The 18,986-nt window shown below is 44.9% G+C and overlaps 1 protein-coding gene and 1 long non-coding RNA gene across 4 annotated transcripts in view; one reads left to right on the top strand and one right to left on the bottom strand.

Moving 5' to 3' along the window:
- Window positions 1-7,227, bottom strand: part of LOC109322026 — a 19,587-nt gene extending 12,360 nt beyond the window's left edge. Inside the window, exons 1-2 of the long non-coding RNA XR_002104283.1 lie at window positions 7,216-7,227; window positions 1,659-1,666 (exon numbers count right to left, since the gene is read on the bottom strand). This is a non-coding gene — a long non-coding RNA (uncharacterized LOC109322026). The remainder of the gene's footprint in view (window positions 1-1,658; window positions 1,667-7,215) is intronic.
- Window positions 1-18,986, top strand: part of AFF1 (AF4/FMR2 family member 1) — a 207,482-nt gene that overhangs the window by 13,128 nt on the left and 175,368 nt on the right. For all 3 annotated transcript variants that reach the window (XM_019552822.1, XM_019552823.1, XM_019552827.1), the window contains exon 3: window positions 1,376-1,447. In XM_019552822.1, the coding sequence (XP_019408367.1) occupies window positions 1,404-1,447 (44 nt within the window). In that variant the 5' untranslated portion in view covers window positions 1,376-1,403. The remainder of the gene's footprint in view (window positions 1-1,375; window positions 1,448-18,986) is intronic.

Below are 18,986 nucleotides of genomic sequence, written 5' to 3'. Positions count from 1 at the left end.
CCAATTTCCCAGCCAGCGGATCGTGGTGGAGCCAAGGCCACAACTGGGCAGTTTGGCCAAGAGGTGATCATGGGATACCAGATCAAAAACTTTTTTGAAGTCAATATATATGACATCAATCTCTTCTCCCTTGTCCAGGTGATAGGTTTTATTGCTCCTGGCACCTATGTCTATTGCTTACTGCAGCGACAGTTTCCTTTAAAACCAGAAAAGCAATGCAGTGGGACTACTTACAAGACTAAGCCCTGTGTTTGAGCCTATTTCAGAACCAGGCTCCTGCTTCTTAAGTTTCTTGAGGCAGAGGCCTCGGACATCACTGGGCAAACTGCCAGAATATAATAAATGATGATAATCTTCTCCTCCAGGAGAAGCCATCTAGGCTGTAGGGTTGATGAGCCTACTAGCATTGTTGGCACGTGGTTATTGCTGATGATGGCACAAAACTAATTGGAAGGTTTTTAGACTGCTGTGTAGGTTTGGTGTGGGGATGGAAAGTCTGTCTTTGTGGAGTTACGTGATATAATGAAAACAATGATGCGTGTGTGTGAGAGAGAGAATGAGCCCATGGGGTGAAAAGAACCCTTTAGACAATGGGTCAGCAACCTATGGGTCTGCAGAGGCACTGGATTTGGCCTGTAGACCTGGGAGATTTTTGATAGTGCTGCACTGCAGATGGGCAGCAGATGGCTTCGACAGTGGGGGGGCTTCACCTGTGTCAGGTGGTAGGAGGCTTACCAATGTCATGACTGGGTTGCAAGTCGAAGTGTCAATGGCAGCAGCTGGATCCTAGTACTGGCCTATCTTGGACCTGAGCCTGCTGCCACAAAAATGTTGCCCAGCACTACTTTAGAATACTAAGTGCAAAGGGATCTTGTCAACCTAAATCTAATGACAGATATGTACACAAAGATAGGTGTTCATTCCCTTTATAGCTTCTACTTCATGTTAACAAGACTCCATTAGAAGCATGATACTAGGTTAATTGTGCTTCCTTGGAAAATTGGAGGGAGACTGCAATTTGCTTTTTGCTGCTGCCCTTGCATGATTAAAAAATTCATAGTTTCATAGTGCTTAGGGCTGGAAGGGACCTAGACAGATCATCAAGTCGGGCCTCCTGCCCCAGGCAGGAACGGGTGCCAAAGTCGTATCACCCCAGCCAAATATCTGTCTAGCCTCCTCTTGAAGACTCCCAAGGTAGGAGAGGGCACCACCTCACTTGGGGTCTCCCAGCAAAATGTTCTTTCCCTTGTCATATGTCTTAAGCAAAATGTAGACTGTTCCTGTAGAAGTTGAATATTCGTGTCCTACATTTTATAAAGGGATATTTTGGATACTTGGATATTAAATTTAAGGATTAATGTCCTTTTCTTTGCAGATGAGCTGATTGAGACTGAAGCTGCACAATGGCATCCACAGACACACAGCACACAGCAAGCAGCAGCAATGGGTAAGAATTAATTTGGTGTCACAGTGGGAACTTTGTTGATTTTTTTTTTTTTCCTGCAGGAGGGGGCATTGGGTGGAGCAGGGGTTGGGGCGTGGAGGTGGGTTAAACCTTTTAAGCTATTTTTTACCATAAATTCAGGTTTGACTTCTCTCATTTTGTGATGAGGTGAAAGTAAGTTACTTTTTTTCTAAATCTGTTTTCATCTAAGTACATGAGTAGCTTTCATCCATGTAAGTACAGTGTAAAATAAAGTATTTGCCACCTGGTTTCATGGAGTCTTTGCTATTGATGGAACAGCAATGACCACTAGTGCTGCAGGGTTGGTGAATAGGATAAGGCAGTCTTAAAGTATGTACAATACTTGGTCCTTCCTCCAGATTGGTGAGGCAGCTTGATAGAATATATGGAACATTAATTTCACATACAGATTTGTGATAGCAAACAGGGATTAGGATAGTGCAAACCACATGATTTCACAGAATCCCAGTGTTGTCAGGGGACCTCCCTGCATTAGACTTAAACTTCACTGTGAGAGTCTAGGAAAATGTTGGGGCTCAAAAGTGAACCTTTGCACAGGCTGCCCCAGAGCTAAACTCTGCTGCTGGTAGCAAGGTGTGGCCTGTTTTGTCCTTTCCCCCACCCTCTCCCAATCTGCAGGAGATGAATCCTGCTATTAAAACACACTTTCTATTCATGTGGAAGGTTAATGTTGTAGCTGTGATGGTCCAGAAATTATGCAAGGGGCAAAAATTTCTTAGATTGATATATTTTTTTTTAATCAGGCCAACTGTGTAGTTGGCATACAATTAAACAGGCTTTTGAATGCAAGACATTCTTCCTTAGGTCTGATCATAATGAACCAGCTGCAGCATAATAAAGAAAAGCAGTGGGAGGGAATGAGAGAAATTCTTAGGGGTAGCAGACAAGGTTCTTTGGGTAAACGTGATATATTTTATTAGAGCAACTGAAATAGTTGAAAAAACCTTCTTTGCAAGCGTTCGGGTACAAACACCCTTTTTCAGGCAGAGAGAGCATCTGCAGTTGTTTTGTGCTCTTCCTGGATGGGAATGAAGCCAGGAGGCAGTATGCAGGAATGCAGGTCAGTGAAAATGCAAATGTGTGGCAATGAGGGTCAGAGAAGGTGAGAGACAGAGGAGGTATTGATAAAAATTAAAGGCCCCCACAACCCTTCCCAGTGCAGCTGGTGCCCCACACTCCCCTCCCCCCCCCCATAGCCTCAACAGCCCTCCTGATGCCCTTCACAACAGCCCCCCAGACCCACAGACACTGACACCCACCCCAGCAGGTAAGTGTGTGTGGGGCAGGGCGGGGGGAAGGGAAGGTGCTGGGGTAGTAGCTTAAGAAGTGGGTGAGTATGCTCCTGTGCCCACTTCCAGGAGCAGAGCCAGGGGGTGAGGGCAGGGGTGCCACTCTGTGGGCCCCATACATGCTGGCCAGTCGGCCTGACAGGAGGTTTGTACATGGAGGCTGCCACGGCGCTCTGAGCTACCATCTCACGGCCACCTGAATGGCTTTATGGGCAAATGGTGCAGGGCGCAGTAGCAGCAGTGTGGTGGCAATCATCATGTGCACGCCACATGTGCTGCCCAGCTGGGGGTGAAACGGGGGGGCTTGCATTCAGCGGCATGCCCCACAACCAGCTGCACAGCTCCACAGTGGTGTCTGCATGCAGGGTGGGGGCTGTGGGGCAGTGCTGGGGAAGATGGTTTAGGGGCTGAGGGAGCGGGGGTGCTGCTGGCCCCAGGTGGCACGTGGCAGCTGGGAGCAGGGCCAAGGGGTGAGGGCAGGGGTGCCCCTCTCTGGGGGGCTTTGTGGGCAAGCAATGCAGGGCACAGTGTGGTGGTGCCCGCCATGTGCAGGCTGCACACATGCCACCCGGCCAGTTGCCCAGGGGAGGGGGAGATGGAGGCTGGCATGTGGCTGGAGCACGGCTCCGTGGCCAGCTCTGCAGCCGCAGTGAGGGATTGGGGGGTGGTGGGGTTTGGGCTTGTGCTTGTATGCAGCACTGCTGCTTACCTGGAGGCCTGTTATGGCGGTGACAGCCACTGCCTCCAAAACCTCCCACTGCCGCCCTGGAGCTCTGCCCAGAGCTGTTCAGCTGGGCTGCAGCGGCAGTGTGGTGGTGGCTGGCTGGGTGGCATGCAGCCATCCCCACCACCACCCTGTGCCATGCTGCTGCCTCCGGCTGCACAGATTCGAGCAAGGCTCCGTGGCGGCAGTGGGAGGTTTTGAAGGCAGCGGCTGTTGCTGCCATAACACGCCTCCAGGTAAGCGGCAGCGCCATGTGCAAGCCCACGCCCCCATCCCTTGCTGCAGCTGTGCTCTGGCCGTATGCCAGCCTCCCTCTCCCTCTCCCCCTCCCCGGGCAGGCCGCTGGGCGGCATGTGTGTGGCCTGCACATGGCAGGAACCAATGCACTGCTCCCCGCAGCACTTGCCCGTGAAGCCCCCTGCAGTGGCGCACCCCTGCCCTCACCCCCTGGCCCTGCTCCCAGCTGTGATGTGCTGCATGGGGCCAGCAGCACCCCTGCTCCCTCAGCCCCCAACCATCTTCCCCAGCCCTGCCCCACAGCCCCACTGACCTGCATGCTCCAGGGGTGAAGGGCAAGTCTGAGCCTGAGCCCAGCCTTGACTGCCTCAGAGGCTTAGGCCCTGCCCTCCCCCCTCTGCCTCCGCCTCTGGCCAGGGCTGGGGATTTTGCAAAGAGCTGTGCCAGTCTGCAAGAGCTCTTTGCAAAAGCGGAGAATCTGCGGATTTCTCTGCTGAAAAGAGAAATCTGCATTTTTCTCCGATAAAGACAGGGAATCTGAGGTTTTCTCTGTTTTTCCATTGGAAACAGAAAATCCAGATCCCTGGTCATGACTCATGAGTAATGGTGTGTGATTCATGGGAATTTTCTTTTTGTCCTGCAGCAATTCTTCACATGGTATCCAGGTGGCTCTTTTCAAAAGTGCGATCTATCTCTCTGGAGGAGTGTCTTTGTTGAGTGAAAGACCTTTTGAGATTTGTGAGGTGATGATTGTGGGTGTTCTCAGTGCAAATTCAGTGGTATCAGATGGCTTGGCTGTATATTACAGCTTTCTTATATGGCTGTGTGGAACAGCACCATTTTGTTTCAATTTCCATTTCGCCGTTTTGAAGGGGACGGTATTTCGTTTCGCTGTTTCGAAGCGCTGTTCCATTTCATTTCATTGAAACTGTTTCGCTGTTTTGATGCGTTTCAGTGTTTTGCCCATAGGCTGGATTGGGGAATCCATGAAAATGCCTATAACTTTGTCATTTCGTGCCTTATTAGGATGAAACTTTCAGGGGTGGTGGACCCTTCTGATGGCATGAAGCTAGTCAAGTGTTAAGGGGATAGGTGCAGGGGTTTCTGGGAAACCACCTCAAACTGTTCAGAGCAAAACCTGTATCGTTTGCTGGCAGTGGCAGCCTGCTGTCATCCCGCACCCAGATCCAGGGTCTGCACCCCCGTGGGAGGGCTGCAGAGCTATGCCAGGCTCCTCCCGGGGGGCACAGGCCCCCGGATCTGTGTGCAGGATAACAGGAGGCTGCCACTGCTGGCTGGGACTGGCACTCTCTGCAGCCTCTACCAAATACCAGGAAGACTGGTGCTGCCAGTGGCCCCAAACAGCAGCAGCAGCATACTGTCATCCCCGTGCAGATCCAGGGGCCTGCAGCCACCAGAGGAGTCTAACACAGCCCTGCAGCCGTACTGGGGTGTACGGGCCCCAGGATCTGTGCATGGAGTTTCAGCAGGCTGCTGCAGCTGGCTGGGGAAATAGCCCAGAGCCGCAGCCATCGCCAGCTGGAAGTGGCAGTGTGCTGTCATCCCATATCATCTGGGGGCCCGCACCTCCTGGAAAGAGCTGGAGGAAAGCTCAGGGAACTGGGGGAATGTTCAGGGACCTGAATGTTCCCCCAGCTCCCACTTCGATTCCCTCAGCTCTTCCAGTGGGGCGCAGGCCCCTGGATCTGCACATGGGGTTTCAGTATGTTGCCGCTGCACAGCCCTACTTTCTTGGTGTGTTTAGGATGATTGCTGGCAATTTAAATCACCAGGAGAAAACCCTCATTTAAATCATTGATTTAGATCAAGCTTCCCACTGATACTTCTTCACATATTTCTTAAACAGTGGTGCAAATCTGATCATTAAAACATGTTAATTTACAATTCAATATGGCATTTTACAACATCTGTCCTTTAAACTTTTTTTTAAATTTTCAAATGTTATTAACTCTAACAGACAAGTCATCACAGCGCTAAATGTACAGTGTCTTTAAAACTTTTATAACTAGATCTCATCTTCCCCGCTCCCACTGTCATTTTTATTCATAGACTGAAACAGAAATATGAATTTTCCTGCTTTTTCAACTCCCAGTTGATTTCTTAGCTTTGAGTGAATAATACCACACGATGAAAATATTTTCTGTGTGCCTGCAGATGAAGCTGCTTTGTTTCAAGGTGCCTGGCTAATGATTTCCACCAATTCAGGGAAGTGACTTAGTTCAAAACATTATCAGTAAACGTAATAGTTAAATAGTTCCCCTTCAGCCCTGAAATTTATTATGACTGGCATAACTGAAGAGTGATTTTGAGATGCCCATGCCATGGTAGCAACATCTTCAGAAGTTAGGCACCTGCCTTTTATATCTGGGGTTGAGAATGTTCATGAGAAAATGAGGTGGAGTTAGTGCCTGATCCATTCGCTTCATTAATATCTACAGTTTAACTTGCTAGTCGGGTATTTCTTTCTTCAATGTCTCTTGAAGCACCTTTCAAATTTTGACAGCATCAGCAATGCAGCAACAATGTCTCTGAAGTTTGCTTAAGGCTATGGATATATGCTTCAGTATACTGAGTATATCCTCTATAGTCCTCTTAATCCAATGTTAGATACTTTGGATGAGATACTTCCATCTATTTTATCATGGTTTTCTTTACAATTTTTTATGCGAATGGGCCAGTTCTTAATAAATTGTTCAAAACAATTAACCGCAGAATTCCATCAAACATCTTGAGAGAGAATTAGTTTGGATCCTCCCGCTCTCTTCAGTGAAGCTGAAGCAAAATGGTTGTTACTGAAATATTTTGCGACTTCAACATTTTCTTTTGTTCCTGGAGAAGTCCTTAGGTCTTTGGCTAAAGGATGCGTTAAACAGGCACTGCAGCCATATGTTATTAAGAAGCGTCTTTCCGTTTCTTCTTCTAGGTATCTTCTCATCTTTGCCACATTTGCAACATTGTCTGTGACAATACTGTGCACATGACAGTTAAATTTTTGTTCGCAGTTTATTACAGCTTTCATTGCAGCGTGTTTTAAATATTCTCCTGTGTGGACATTTCCCAATGTATCTATTGTTTCTGAAGGAGATACACCCCCATCTTCTGTTATCACACGGGCACACGTTACTGGATTATTATGTACATTGCTCCACCCATCAAGGTTCAAACTGGCAAATTTTGCCCCGAGTATTTCTTGCACACTGTTCAAGTTCCTTCTCATACACTGTATCTACCAACCTTCCACCAATGTCCGCTCTATCAGGTGGGGTGTAGCTCGGTCGCAAGGACTCAACCATGTCAATGAAGTGTTTATTGTTAACAATGCGAAAAGGAGAATTTGTGGGATAAATGAACCCATCAGTCTTTTAATATGTGGTGTCTTGTTGTTATTTGTTGGTCCTTACTACAAACCCATCCATGGTGGTGGTTTTACTGGATGATTGAAATCTTTTGCTTGCTACTGATACATTGTCTGAAATATGTTTAGTTTCAGCATTGCTGCTAAAAGTACCAATGGGTGATTCTGAAGTTGTTGCAGATAGACAGTCAAAGTCTTTTATGCTGAAATAGGATCCTAAAATAAAAATGATTTTTGAATAGTCATTCTCCTCACTCTATTATTTAGTTAATCATTTACGTTTTTTTCAGCAAGGATGCAGATCTGATTCCAAATGACCAAAAACGCTGTGACTAACTGCACTTAGAGCACACTTAATTTTGGAGTAAGCCCCATTGAACTCACTGGCACATTTGTTTTTTGAGAAAGCAAGTATAGGTTGGGGTTTCCTTGGGGTAACTGAGTTACGCTGAAGTAAAATAGGGAATAGACTTCTGGCATCACCATTATAGTCTAGGTCATAAGAAAATGACACCCAGTGGCAATTGACAACTCTAGATTTCTCTTACTGCAGCTTTCTGTATCATAAACTTGGGTGATCAATTCTAAACCTAGTTAACTAATTAAACAAGCCATAAGGATTAGCTAAGCTAAACTTTTTTTTTTTTTTTCTAGCACCATCCAACATGGCAAACAGCTTGGGAATTTACTTGTGAAATCACACTAACATTGAAAGGCATAGAAAGAGTCTTGAAGAATGAATTATTTAATTTACTAACCAGTTGATTCACATTGTTCTTCAGACATATCCACATCTTCATCCACTTCATTTTCTCCCAATAAGCAGTTGTCATTATGATGTTTCATTCTTGCAACTAGGCCCTGCATCTCCTTCTTGCACTGCTTACACTTGACACGTTTTCCTTTTTTACCCAGGAAAGGAATTACTTCAAAATATTCCCAAATAGGGCCTCTTTTACACCCAAAAGCCATGACAGTTTTTTTCTGTGGCAAAAGTGTGGGGGAATATAGGAAGTGTGTGTGTGTACTACTGAATAATGTCTTGCTTTTTTCTTTCCAGTCCACTTCACTGTTCCTTTCTATTCCTGCCTCCATTCTTTCCTATATTGTGTCTCTATCTTTAAGACAGTGTCTTAATTAACTCCTCTGTCTTGCTTGGCTCAGTTTTACCACCACATAAGCACAGAACAACAACAGTCCTATCTAGCCTGTCTCTTTGCACATGTGACTGTAGTCTGCTGAGAAATGGAAACTGAAAGTCCAGAACTTTCAAGAAGCAAGATCTGGTAGTTAGACTTAAACAGACAGACTAAAGCCATTTTCATGAGATGAAAAACTGAAATTGATGCCCATGTTTGATTGGTAGGTAACTCAATGTGTGTGACAGAGCCATTAATTCCTTTTTATTTATGATTTTAAAAAAATCTGATTTATATATTAAAAAAAAAAATCATTGATTTTTGTTCACCTTGTATTGTGGGGCCATTTTGGTGCCCAAAGCTGTGCTCACGTTCTGGAGGAAGTGTTGGTTATTGAAAGTGAAGTTGTTATGTGTGAGGATGAAGTCTATAAGTTTAGTAATATCTTTGGGTCTGTATTCTGAGTTGTCATTTTGCTCTTGTAGATATCTAAGGCAGGCTTGGATGCCATCCTGGTATGGGTTGTTGGTACATAATGCTGGTATCATCCATGGTGGCTAGGAGGGTGCGGCTGGGAATGTGATCTGTGTTTTCATAGAAAGTCTGTTGTGTCTTGGACCAGCGTTTCCTCTAAGCTGCGTAGCGTGTGCGGCCATGCAGGTGTGCCTGGCAGCACAACATGAGCATGCCTGCATGACTGCGCACGCCACACAGCTTACAGGCAATGCTGTCTTGGACAAAACTCGTGCTTTGGATGGCAAGAGTTTTAGGATGGATTTGATGAAACCTGGTATTTCCTCAGTTAGGGTTCCATGGTTGGGTATGATAGATCTGCCTGGGTTCCCTTGTTTGTGGATTTTAGGGACCATATAAAAAGTCCCTAGGTTAGGTAGTAGAGGGGAAGTAGAGTTAGCAGACACACAATTAGCAGAAGAAAAGCAGCTGATTCCTGGGAGATCAAGGCCTATCAAAAGGTAGGAGGGTCATTCTCACCTTTCATATGTGGAAAGAATTCAAGGTAAAATACAACACGCCATAAAACCCATATCAGTGTTTAGCCCTTAGTTTTTAGTGGCCAGGCAGCTTATGAATTTTTGTTCCTAAGTTCGCCCTTTGAAGATGTTGGGTAAATTTCCCTTGAGCACAAAGATAGTGAGGTCAGAGAGGGAGTAGTTTGTCTATGAGAAACGTGCTCCTGATGGGTGGGTTGGTGTAGGTGTGCGCGCGCGCGCGTGCGTGTCCTTTATACTGTTTTGTATAACTGCAGTGAGGGCAGTTGGTGCATTGGATTAGGTATATCACCTTTTGGCAAAGGCATGTGTAGGAACCGTGGATTCTGTAGTTTTGTTGTGGGGGGTGCTGATGATAATGGGGGGGTGCTGACAAGTTGAACATTTCTTGCCAAGGCAAGGCTCTGGCCATGTCATCTGTTGGACAGTGGAGAGTTTGCTTCTGATGATGAGTTGGGTAAGGTTAGGGTGTTGTTTGAAAGCTTAGAGTGGAGGGACTGGGAATATTTCTCTCAAGGTCTGATATTTGCTGAATATAGACCAGGGGCAGGCAATTATTTTGGGTGGGGGGGTGGTGCTTACCGAATTGCAGCAAGCTATCAAGGGACGTGTGGGTAGCCCCGCCTCTTGGCAGGTGCCGCAGCCCCTGGTTGCCATCTTTGGGACAGGAAGTCCCACCCCCTAACCCCTGACTTTTGCCACCAGAAGTCCTTCCCCTTGCCCCTGGAAGTACTCCTTTCAGCAAGGGGTTTTGCCATCTCTGAACCAGAAAAATACCAAATTATATTCTAAAAATCAAACATATACTACAACATTCATTGATTTTTATTTAAAAAATATTTTTGTCCTGATGTACATGTGTTTGTCTAGTGTACATAGAGGTGATGGTATAACAGCTTAAAATAAAGTCCTACTCTTGTATATTAGTAGAGGTATGGATGGGAGGAGGGTATGAGTTTGTAGTGGGGGGGGGGTGTGATTTGTGTGGGGTGTGGGTAGGTATGGGTTTTGTGGCGGGAGGGTGTCTGGGAGGGTTGTGACTTAGGTGGGTATGGGTTTTATGGGGGGAAGGGTTTGCCCACAGCCTGCCCCCGGCCACCCCCCACAGCAGGCAGAGCCTCTGCCAGTGCTTCTGCAAGCCTGGCTTCTGTGCCCCTGTTGCTCTTGGCTCTATATTCCTGCTTGCTACCACTTGCCCCAAGTCTGCCACTACTGCCCTTCTGCTGCTTGTCCATCCTTCTGTTCCCCCCCCCCCTCACTGCACCAGCACTACATTCTGGCTTCCCCCCCAGCCTCTGCCATTTCCCCATTCCCCCCTGGCACCGGGGCAATGGTAGAGGCTGGGGGGGGTGGGCAGCAATGGGCAGGAGCACAGTGCCTGTGCCAGTGGACTGGGGCCAGTACCAGTGTGGAGCCAAGCCAGACTTGCTGCTGAGGCTGTTATTTCTGCTGCTGGCTCCACCTGAGTCCTACTGTCCCTGGCTCCTGTCGTCTTTGACAGGATGCCAAGGGCAGATAAATATTAATTTTTAAAATTTTTTAGGGGCCCCATGCACCGGATAGAATGGCCTGGCAGGCTGTGTTTTGCCTGCCGCTGATTTAGACTGTAGTTTGCTTTTAGCTTGAAGTGGTAGGTGACCACTCGGGTGTGCAGTTGCAGGAATTTACTTTCTGTATTTTATCAGGTTACTGGGGGGGTATTTGGATAGCTCCTTCAAATGGGATAGTGTATGAGATTGCACAGAATCCCAAGATGACTGTGTGCCCTTGCTGCATTAGACACAGGTGAGGGAAGCTGTCTGTAGGACCAGTTTTTCAAATAATTTATCTAGCTAAGGTGCTGTCTGATTTCCTTCAGTACGGTATTTGAGTACTTCACAGTCTTAATGGAGTCTGTCTGCAAACACCTCTGCAAGGTGTTGCACGTGGCACAGGAAGGACAGAGACTGTGACTTTCTCAGAGTTAGACACACAGCTCTGAGAATTGAAGTCTGGTTCCAGCCTGGTGCCTTGACCACTAACTACTGTTTCCTGTAATCCTAAAATTAATCTAGTTTATTTTTTTCCCTTTTACATTGCCATAGATTGGAAAGGATTTAGATTTTTTTAAATTTTGTATTGAGCTGTCTGTCAGAATACCATATATAAACTTATGTGCAAGCGAAAAGCAAGCCCAAATGATATGGATTTATTTGCTCACTCTGCTACATACTTTTCTGCCTCACTCTGAGATCCGGTATCACAGCAAAATAAATCTGACAGCTGTAGTGAATCTGAATGGTACATTGTGTTCTGTACATGGATGTTATCTTGATTCATTTGGAATATAAATCAGGATATTTAACATCCAGTGTAGTTTCTGACAGCTCTGGTGCCAAAGCCAACAAGAAATAGAAACGTTCCCATGTTAATTCTAACTGCTTGTGAAAATTCATACTGTTTGTGGAACATTTTAAAGCATTAGGGTCCTGTGAGTGATAGGGAAGTAATGCCAAGAGAGCTGATAGAAATTCCTGATGCTGGCAGGCGAGCGCCAGCAGGGTGCAGCCTGCAATACAGTCCAATTCTCAGGGGAGGGTGACTTCTTTTTTTTAACTCCCCCCCCCCAACACACACATACACCCCCCCTTCTCAAAAGGATCTTTATAGCACCTGCAAAATACTTTTAACCGCTGTAGTTATGCATAAACTCTTCCATTTTTTTAAAGACTGAATAATGTGTCACTCCTGTTCATTTGTTTGGGTTTTGCGTGTGTGGGGGGGGTGTTGTTTGTTTGTTTTTTACCTTTTTGGTAGAATTCTTTAATTTCCTTCTTTTTTCCACGGTTGGGTATGGAGCCCTTGCTCCAGCTGTGTAGGGCAGGTAAGGAGACCTGACTAAAGTACATACAGTGCTATGCATACAGTAAGGATGCTCCAGATTTGCAAAGCACCAGGGACTTGCGTTAAGCTTTAAAGTAAGTACACTAAACAGTGTTTTGCTGAGTCAGTGCCATAAATAATCTTTGCTTTTGTTCTTCCTCAGCTTCCTGCCCATAACTGGCCGGAATTGACATCAGTCACATTACATAGTTTTATTTATGCTTTTTATACTGGTTTTTCATGTGTACTTGTTTGCTTGAATTTCTACTTATTGCTTGCTTTGCATTTCTACTGGGAGGGGGCAGATTTGGGGATTTTACAAGAGTTGTGTTCTGTATCTGAGAGAGTACCAAAAAAAATAATGTGCTGTGATTTTTCTCCCTTCTGATTTCTAGCAGGAGTCTCTGCATCTTCACCTCATATTAGTTGTAAAACCTGTAGCATGGAGATTATTAGCAACTTCTCCCACGGGTTTAGCATGTAATTCAGTTGCTTCCTCCCAGTGCTTGTCTTTCCTTAGGATGGGTTCTGGAAGGATCCCTGTACTCTGCCCATACTGTTGGGAGCATGAGAACAGCAAGCTTCAGAGAGAGAATTGAATACCACCAGAAAATGATCAGATTTGAAAACCTGCCTCTGGGTGAACTGGAGAGGGCAATAGGAGACAAGGCAGGGAGAAGACCCTGTCCTGCAGAGGGATTATTGATTGGTTTGAGGGTTTGATAAGGTGTTAGGCACATGGAAAACTACATTCCATTGGCCTGGTCCAAGAATGCCTTTGTAAATGAAAAGGCTACACTGTGTCTATTCAAGACGCATTGTAATTTATGTATCTGCAATCAGGGCTCATGGACAGAGGTGATATTTTTTTTATTAGACCAACAAGATTTTTGCAAAAAAAAAAAAAAGGTCTTTAATTGCAAGCTTTCAGGCGCACACACCCTCCATCAGGGAAAAGTTGTAAAAGTTTTTCTGAGTAGAAATGAAAGTTCATTTTTCATAGGATTTCACAGACAGGTCAATATATGGAAAAACCCTCTGGGCAGACCTTAGCTGGTAAGGATTCTTAGCTCTCCTATGAGTCTGTGATGATGCAAATTACCTTAGACAAAGGCAGGACCAAGATCTCAGGTTTCAGGTGGTCAAAGTTGTTTCCTGCTTGGGAAAATATGAAGATTTCATTTTTTAAAATTGGCTAAAATGCAATATCTTCCGTGTGGTATATATCCAGGTTGTAGCTGTATTGGTGTAGAGCAGGCTTGTCCAACATACAGCCTGTGGGCTGCCAAGGCATTTTCTGTAGCCCATAGTGCTGCGACGGGAAACAATAGTAAACACGATTTACTGTTGTTCCCATCCCTTGTCCCTCCCCCAGCCCCTCAGCGGCTTCCTAATGGCTGCTGAAGGGCTGGGGAAGGGACAAGGTTCCCACATGCACCGTGTCAGCTTGACGTTGCCGACATGGTGTGTGTGGGAAGAGAAGCAGCCATGTGCCTCTCGGGACAGGATAAGCCCAGCCGGAACAGCAGGGGTTCAGCTGCAGCTTCCCTCTACCTGCGCTTGTCAGCTGGCTGGTGCCAACCTGGGCAGCTCTGTCCCATCTGGAGCAGCATGCAGTTGAAGCCGGCTTCCCACGTTCTGCTGGGAATGGGAGGAGGCTGGCCAGGTTGGCACCAGCCAGCAGAAGCGGTGGTGGAGCCGTGTGCCACTCGGGACTGACTGGTGCAGGCAGGGGGAAAATGCAGCTGAGCCCCTGCTGCTCTGGCCGGCCTCGTCCCATCCCTAGTGGCACACGGCTCCATCGCTGCTTTTGGTGGCCAGTGCAGACCTGGCCTGCCTCCTCCCGTCCCCAGCAGCATGTAGGAAGCCAGCTTAAGCTGCATGCTGCTCCGGATTGGACAGACCCAGCTGGGTTAGCACCGGCCAGGAAAAGTGGCATGCAGCTGAAACTGGCTTCTCACATGCTGCTGGGGATCGGAGAAGCACGGCTGGGTCTGCACCAGCGAGCAGAAGCAACGGCAGGGCTGTTTTCTGCTTGGGATGGGACAAGCCCGGCCGGAGCAGCAGGGGCTCAGCTGCATTTTTCCCCTGCCTGCACCAGTCAGTCTCGAGCAGAACACGGCTCTGCCACTGCTTCTGCTGGCTGGTGCTGACCTGGCTGGCCTCTTGCCATCCCCAGCAGCATGTGGGAAGCAGCTTCAGCTACATGCTGCTTTTCCTGGCTGGTGCCAACCTGGCTGGGCAGGGCAGCAAGTGGCTGAAGCTGGCTTCCCATGTGCTGCTGGGGATGCCTGGCTGGGTTGGCACTGGCCAGCAGAAGCGGCAGTGGAGCCTCCTGCCTTTTGGGAGCAGCTGGTGTAGGTAGGGGTAAAGTGCAGCAGCATGTGGAGAAGCTACTGCTTGATAGGGGATGGGACGGGCTGGCCAGGCTGCACCAGGGAGGGGAAGCTGTGGCTGAGCTCCCTGCAGCTGTGCTGTATCCTCCTTTAAGACTGAACAATATGCCCAAGAATAGAGCATGAAAGAGCTGGGCTCCAACGTAAATTTGGAGCAGGTAAAAATCTTTGTAAAAAATATTGTCCAGTGTTTGGATTGTGTTTGCTTCTGTTTTTCTTTGTGTGGGATTGGGGGTTCAACTTGTTACTACTTGTTAAAGATGTGTTACTAACAAGTTATTAATTCAATAGAAGTAAATCTTCTTGAAGATTATTCTCAAAAATGCCCATATTTTGTTGCTTTGATTAGTTTCCACTCTGGGTTATATCTTTTCCACATTTGATCTGTCAACTTGCATTATGCTTCTTTTATTCATTGAGAAGAGAGTAGAAACAAAAGTGTTTATTTTAGTCAAGTGTTTGGTATTATTTCATTCTTGCTTTTATATCGTTTTTATTATGGATTTTAAACCACATTTCCAGACCCATTTCCTTGTCACTTCGTGCATCTTCATTGGTGTGAAAGGTCATGTGACATCACTTCCTGCTGTGATAACACGTCCTGTGAGGTCTTTGAATATGGCTCGCCAGCCCACTGGGTGATAAAAAGTTTGTGATCTGGCCCCACATTCAAAAAGGTTGGACACCCCTAGTCTAGAGGAAAAAGCAATTGGGGCTCGTGGACAGAGGCAATATCTTTTATTAGATCAACAAGATTTTTGCGAAAATATGTATCTGAGCCTTTTCATCTCCAAGTGTAAAGCAGTCTTCAGCAGCTGAAGGATGCATTTTTTTGGTCGATGAAACTGTAAGAAGACCTTTACAATGCTCACTCTTGAAGAATGAGAGCAAGTATGTCCTTTTTATTTTAGGTGTCCAGGTTGTAACTGAATTGGTCTAGAGGCAAAAGGAATCAAAACTCATGGAAGAGGTGATATCTCTTATTCGACCAACTAGATATTTTCATACAAATTATTTTATTTTATTTATTTGTAAAATAATTTGTTTGTAAATGTCTAGCTGGTCTAATAAAAGATATCACCTCTTCCATGAGTTTTGATTCCTTTTTTATTTTATTTTTTTTTAATACACTGTGCCACTATTAATTTTATAATGACATGTTTTGAAAGCTTGGTAAGTGCTTGACCTACTTTTTGTGTATAAACAAGTATAGTCATTCTGTAGCTGTAAGTGCCTTTATGAAACTGTGACCCCCAGTGAGCTTTTAATAAAATGTGTACATTACCCTTCTAATTAGGAAGAATTGTTTGGATTATCTTCTCTTCTCTTCCCTCCTCTGCTTTTTTTCTTAATTGTGTATGCTTGTTTTAAGAAAAATGTGGAAATGTAAAGAAAATTGCATCTGAGGGACTTGGAAATCTGCGAGTGCATGAGCTAGGTAGTGTCAGCTGGCTTACTGCTTGGATGCAAGAGGTTCAACACCCACATCCAGCAGGCAGTAAGTAGTGTTAGGGATTCAGTAGATGGCACTCTTGAGTTGCTCCTAATTTAATACCTCATAGTATTGGTGGCTTCTGTGCCTCTGGAGGTCATCTCAAAGTGTCTATGCTGTCTTTTTGATGCTGCCTCTTATATCTGGAACATCTGATTTATAAATTTTAACCATTAAGGTGCATTCTTTATAAGATCTACCTTTCCTATGTTATCTATCCAATAGCGACCAGTCGAAGATGGATAGGTAAAGGGGCAGTACAGGACCCACTTCACTATGAATTGCACAGAAATTATGATAAAAAATTAAGATGGTAAAGTCAAGCATTCAAGAAATAGGAAATGCGAAAACTAGGTAATTTGTGCAGCCTTAATTAATCCCCTTGTATGTTTTCATTATAACAGTATTTTTAAATTATGTGATCTCACACTGTGTTTTGGATTCTCATAGGATCCTTGCCATATATGGAGCATAGACTGAATAGTGCTCTCTTAATACCATGGATAGATGGACTTGATTGCTCTTTAATTTAAATAAAACCTGTTTTAATTTCAAATATGAAATTATGACAGTCTCTATCAAGGTCTAACTTTACTGCAGTCTAAATAAATAATAAAAACTGCTGCATCCGTGAGCCATCCTTTTTTTAGATGGAGGATAGTTCACTGATTCATATTGAGATAAAATGTTACTTTTTAGATGTATAGAAAAAGCTTGTGTGCTGCTTGCTTTTTTTTATTTTAAAAGCTAACAAGCAGAGACTTTTTTCATGTATTATAATGTTTAGAACTAATTGGTATTGAAAGCATAAAAATTTCTTTTCCTTTTTCCAGTCAAGGAGTAAGAACCAGGCAGAGGGAAAAAATCTACCAGTTCAAAAAAGGATGTGGGGTTGTAAAACTGGTAGGGAATCTTTTCACGGAAGAATGGTTTTCTGTTGAAAGATACTGAATTTTTTTTTTTTTAATTGAATGGAAATTTTCGTCAGGCTTTCTCATCAACAGGGGAGGCTTTTCAGGGGGGGATGAAGAGTCAGGAAGGTGAAAACAGGGATGCCAGAACTTCAGGCAGCCTCAGAAATGTATGTTTTGTTTTAAAAGGTTGAAACAAATGGTCATTTTCCCTTTTTTATAAACTACATTTCAGAATTTTGGAATTCCATAGGAATTTTGAGGTTTCATCCTGTTATTGAACATTTGAATTTCCCATGGAAGGGAAATTCTGGCTTCTGACTAGTCTTAACAGGGATGGATTTCTAAAAGTATTCTGGTAAGAGAAGGTAGGGATAGATGTTGTGGTGACCTTCCGAAATTTCAAAGGAGATTGGGTGTCTAACCAGCCATTGATTTTTACCAGAAGTGAAGTGGTTTGGAAAATTCCCTAGGCATCAATCTGGAGCTTGGTGTGCTTCAGTACCTTGGAAAATCTGCCTGAAGATGACCAGTAACAATCCATTGTTTTGCTAACTATAGTTAATGTTTCCTTTGTTTAATAAATTGGTTGCATTCAAATGGAAAACATATTCTTGGTAACATTACTTTTTTCCTTATGTATCCAGTACATCTTAACATAGCTTTATTTAGTTAATTTTTTTCCTTACATTCTCCTTGAAATTCAGTTTCTTAGTGTATTTTTATACAAACCACAAGTAAAACAACTGAGTTACTATGAAATGCTGTCCAGCATTTTCTCATATAATAAAGCTGTATGTTAAACTGCATAATAGCTTAAACAAATGTATGTGGTGTACACTTGGCTAGTAAAAAAAATAAATAAAAAACAAAAACAAACCCAATTTAATTTGGTGTAAAAGCTATAATTACTTGCAAATCATCTTGTTCTAAGAGTTATATCAAACAATGATAATTTTCCTTTAGGAAATTATTATAAACTACATATTGAGATTAAATCTTTGATTAGTAAATTGAGGGTTTATACTTTGTTTGAAAAAACAATTACAATTGGTGATTTTTAATATATCAGTGCATCCTGACACCTAATGCACAGCTCTGTTACTTTTTTTTTTTTTTTCCCCTTCTCCTTATTTAGTGTTTGGCACTGTGCCCTGTTTACGGCCCAGGTTACAACACTTGTTCTAAAAACGGAAAGACTGATTTTCATTCTGGACTTGCCAGTGATACTCATCATACAGGACCTGAATATTTCACAAGCGTTAATTTTTACACCATTACTTTTCACACTCCTAGAAGAGGGAGGCTATTGTTATCCCTATTTTGCAGATGAAGAACTGAGGCAGAGAAATTGGTCATGAGTTGCTAACAATTTTTAGGTGCCTAAGGTGAGATAGCTGGGACTTTAAGGCAAGCGTGGAACCCAATTCCATGGGGCAGCAGGTGCCATTTTCTTCTCGTATATCTCCCTGCTCTTATTTGCTACCCACTTTCCAAGTTCCTTAGTAAATGAGGCAGGAGTTTTATTTGTAATACTCTTTTTCTTTCATTGTGCAACTCTGATACTCCCCCAGAACACTGCAGTGAATGAGGCTGGAATCCCATGGACAAAATTAGTGGTGCACTGATAGAGATTTTGGGGGCCAATAGCTATACCTGTAAGAAGGCATATTGGCTAATACTGATCTGGTTTCTGATACAGCTGTGTGCAGCTGGTAAATCCACTGTAGTGGAAGGGTGGAGAAGGGAGGGAAAGAATGGGCATGGGTGGCAGATCAACGCCCCCCTCAGTGAGGGAGGGAGTGGGGCAGGGGCAGACTGCCGAGCCAGGGTGGAGCATGGGATGGAGCCACGGCTCATCCAGAGGAGTGGGGGTGGGGGGCAGCTCCCACTGCTGCTTGCACCCTGGGATGGTGTGGGGCGAGGGTGCCCCCAGATGTGCATGGTGTGGGGCAGGCGGGCTGGAGCCAGGGCTATGCCGGGCTCTTCTCTGCAGGGGCTGGGGTTAGGGTGGGCAGCAGTGGTGCTGGGAGGGGGGCCTGTAGCAAAATTTGGGGTGGCCAT

This window comes from Crocodylus porosus, unplaced genomic scaffold, assembly GCF_001723895.1.
Source record: "Crocodylus porosus isolate Cpor-Errol unplaced genomic scaffold, CroPor_comp1, whole genome shotgun sequence".
In the NCBI taxonomy this organism is placed as follows: domain Eukaryota; kingdom Metazoa; phylum Chordata; order Crocodylia; family Crocodylidae; genus Crocodylus; species Crocodylus porosus.
Note: the sequence above shows the minus strand (reverse complement) of the source record. Positions and strands in the feature narration are given on the sequence as shown.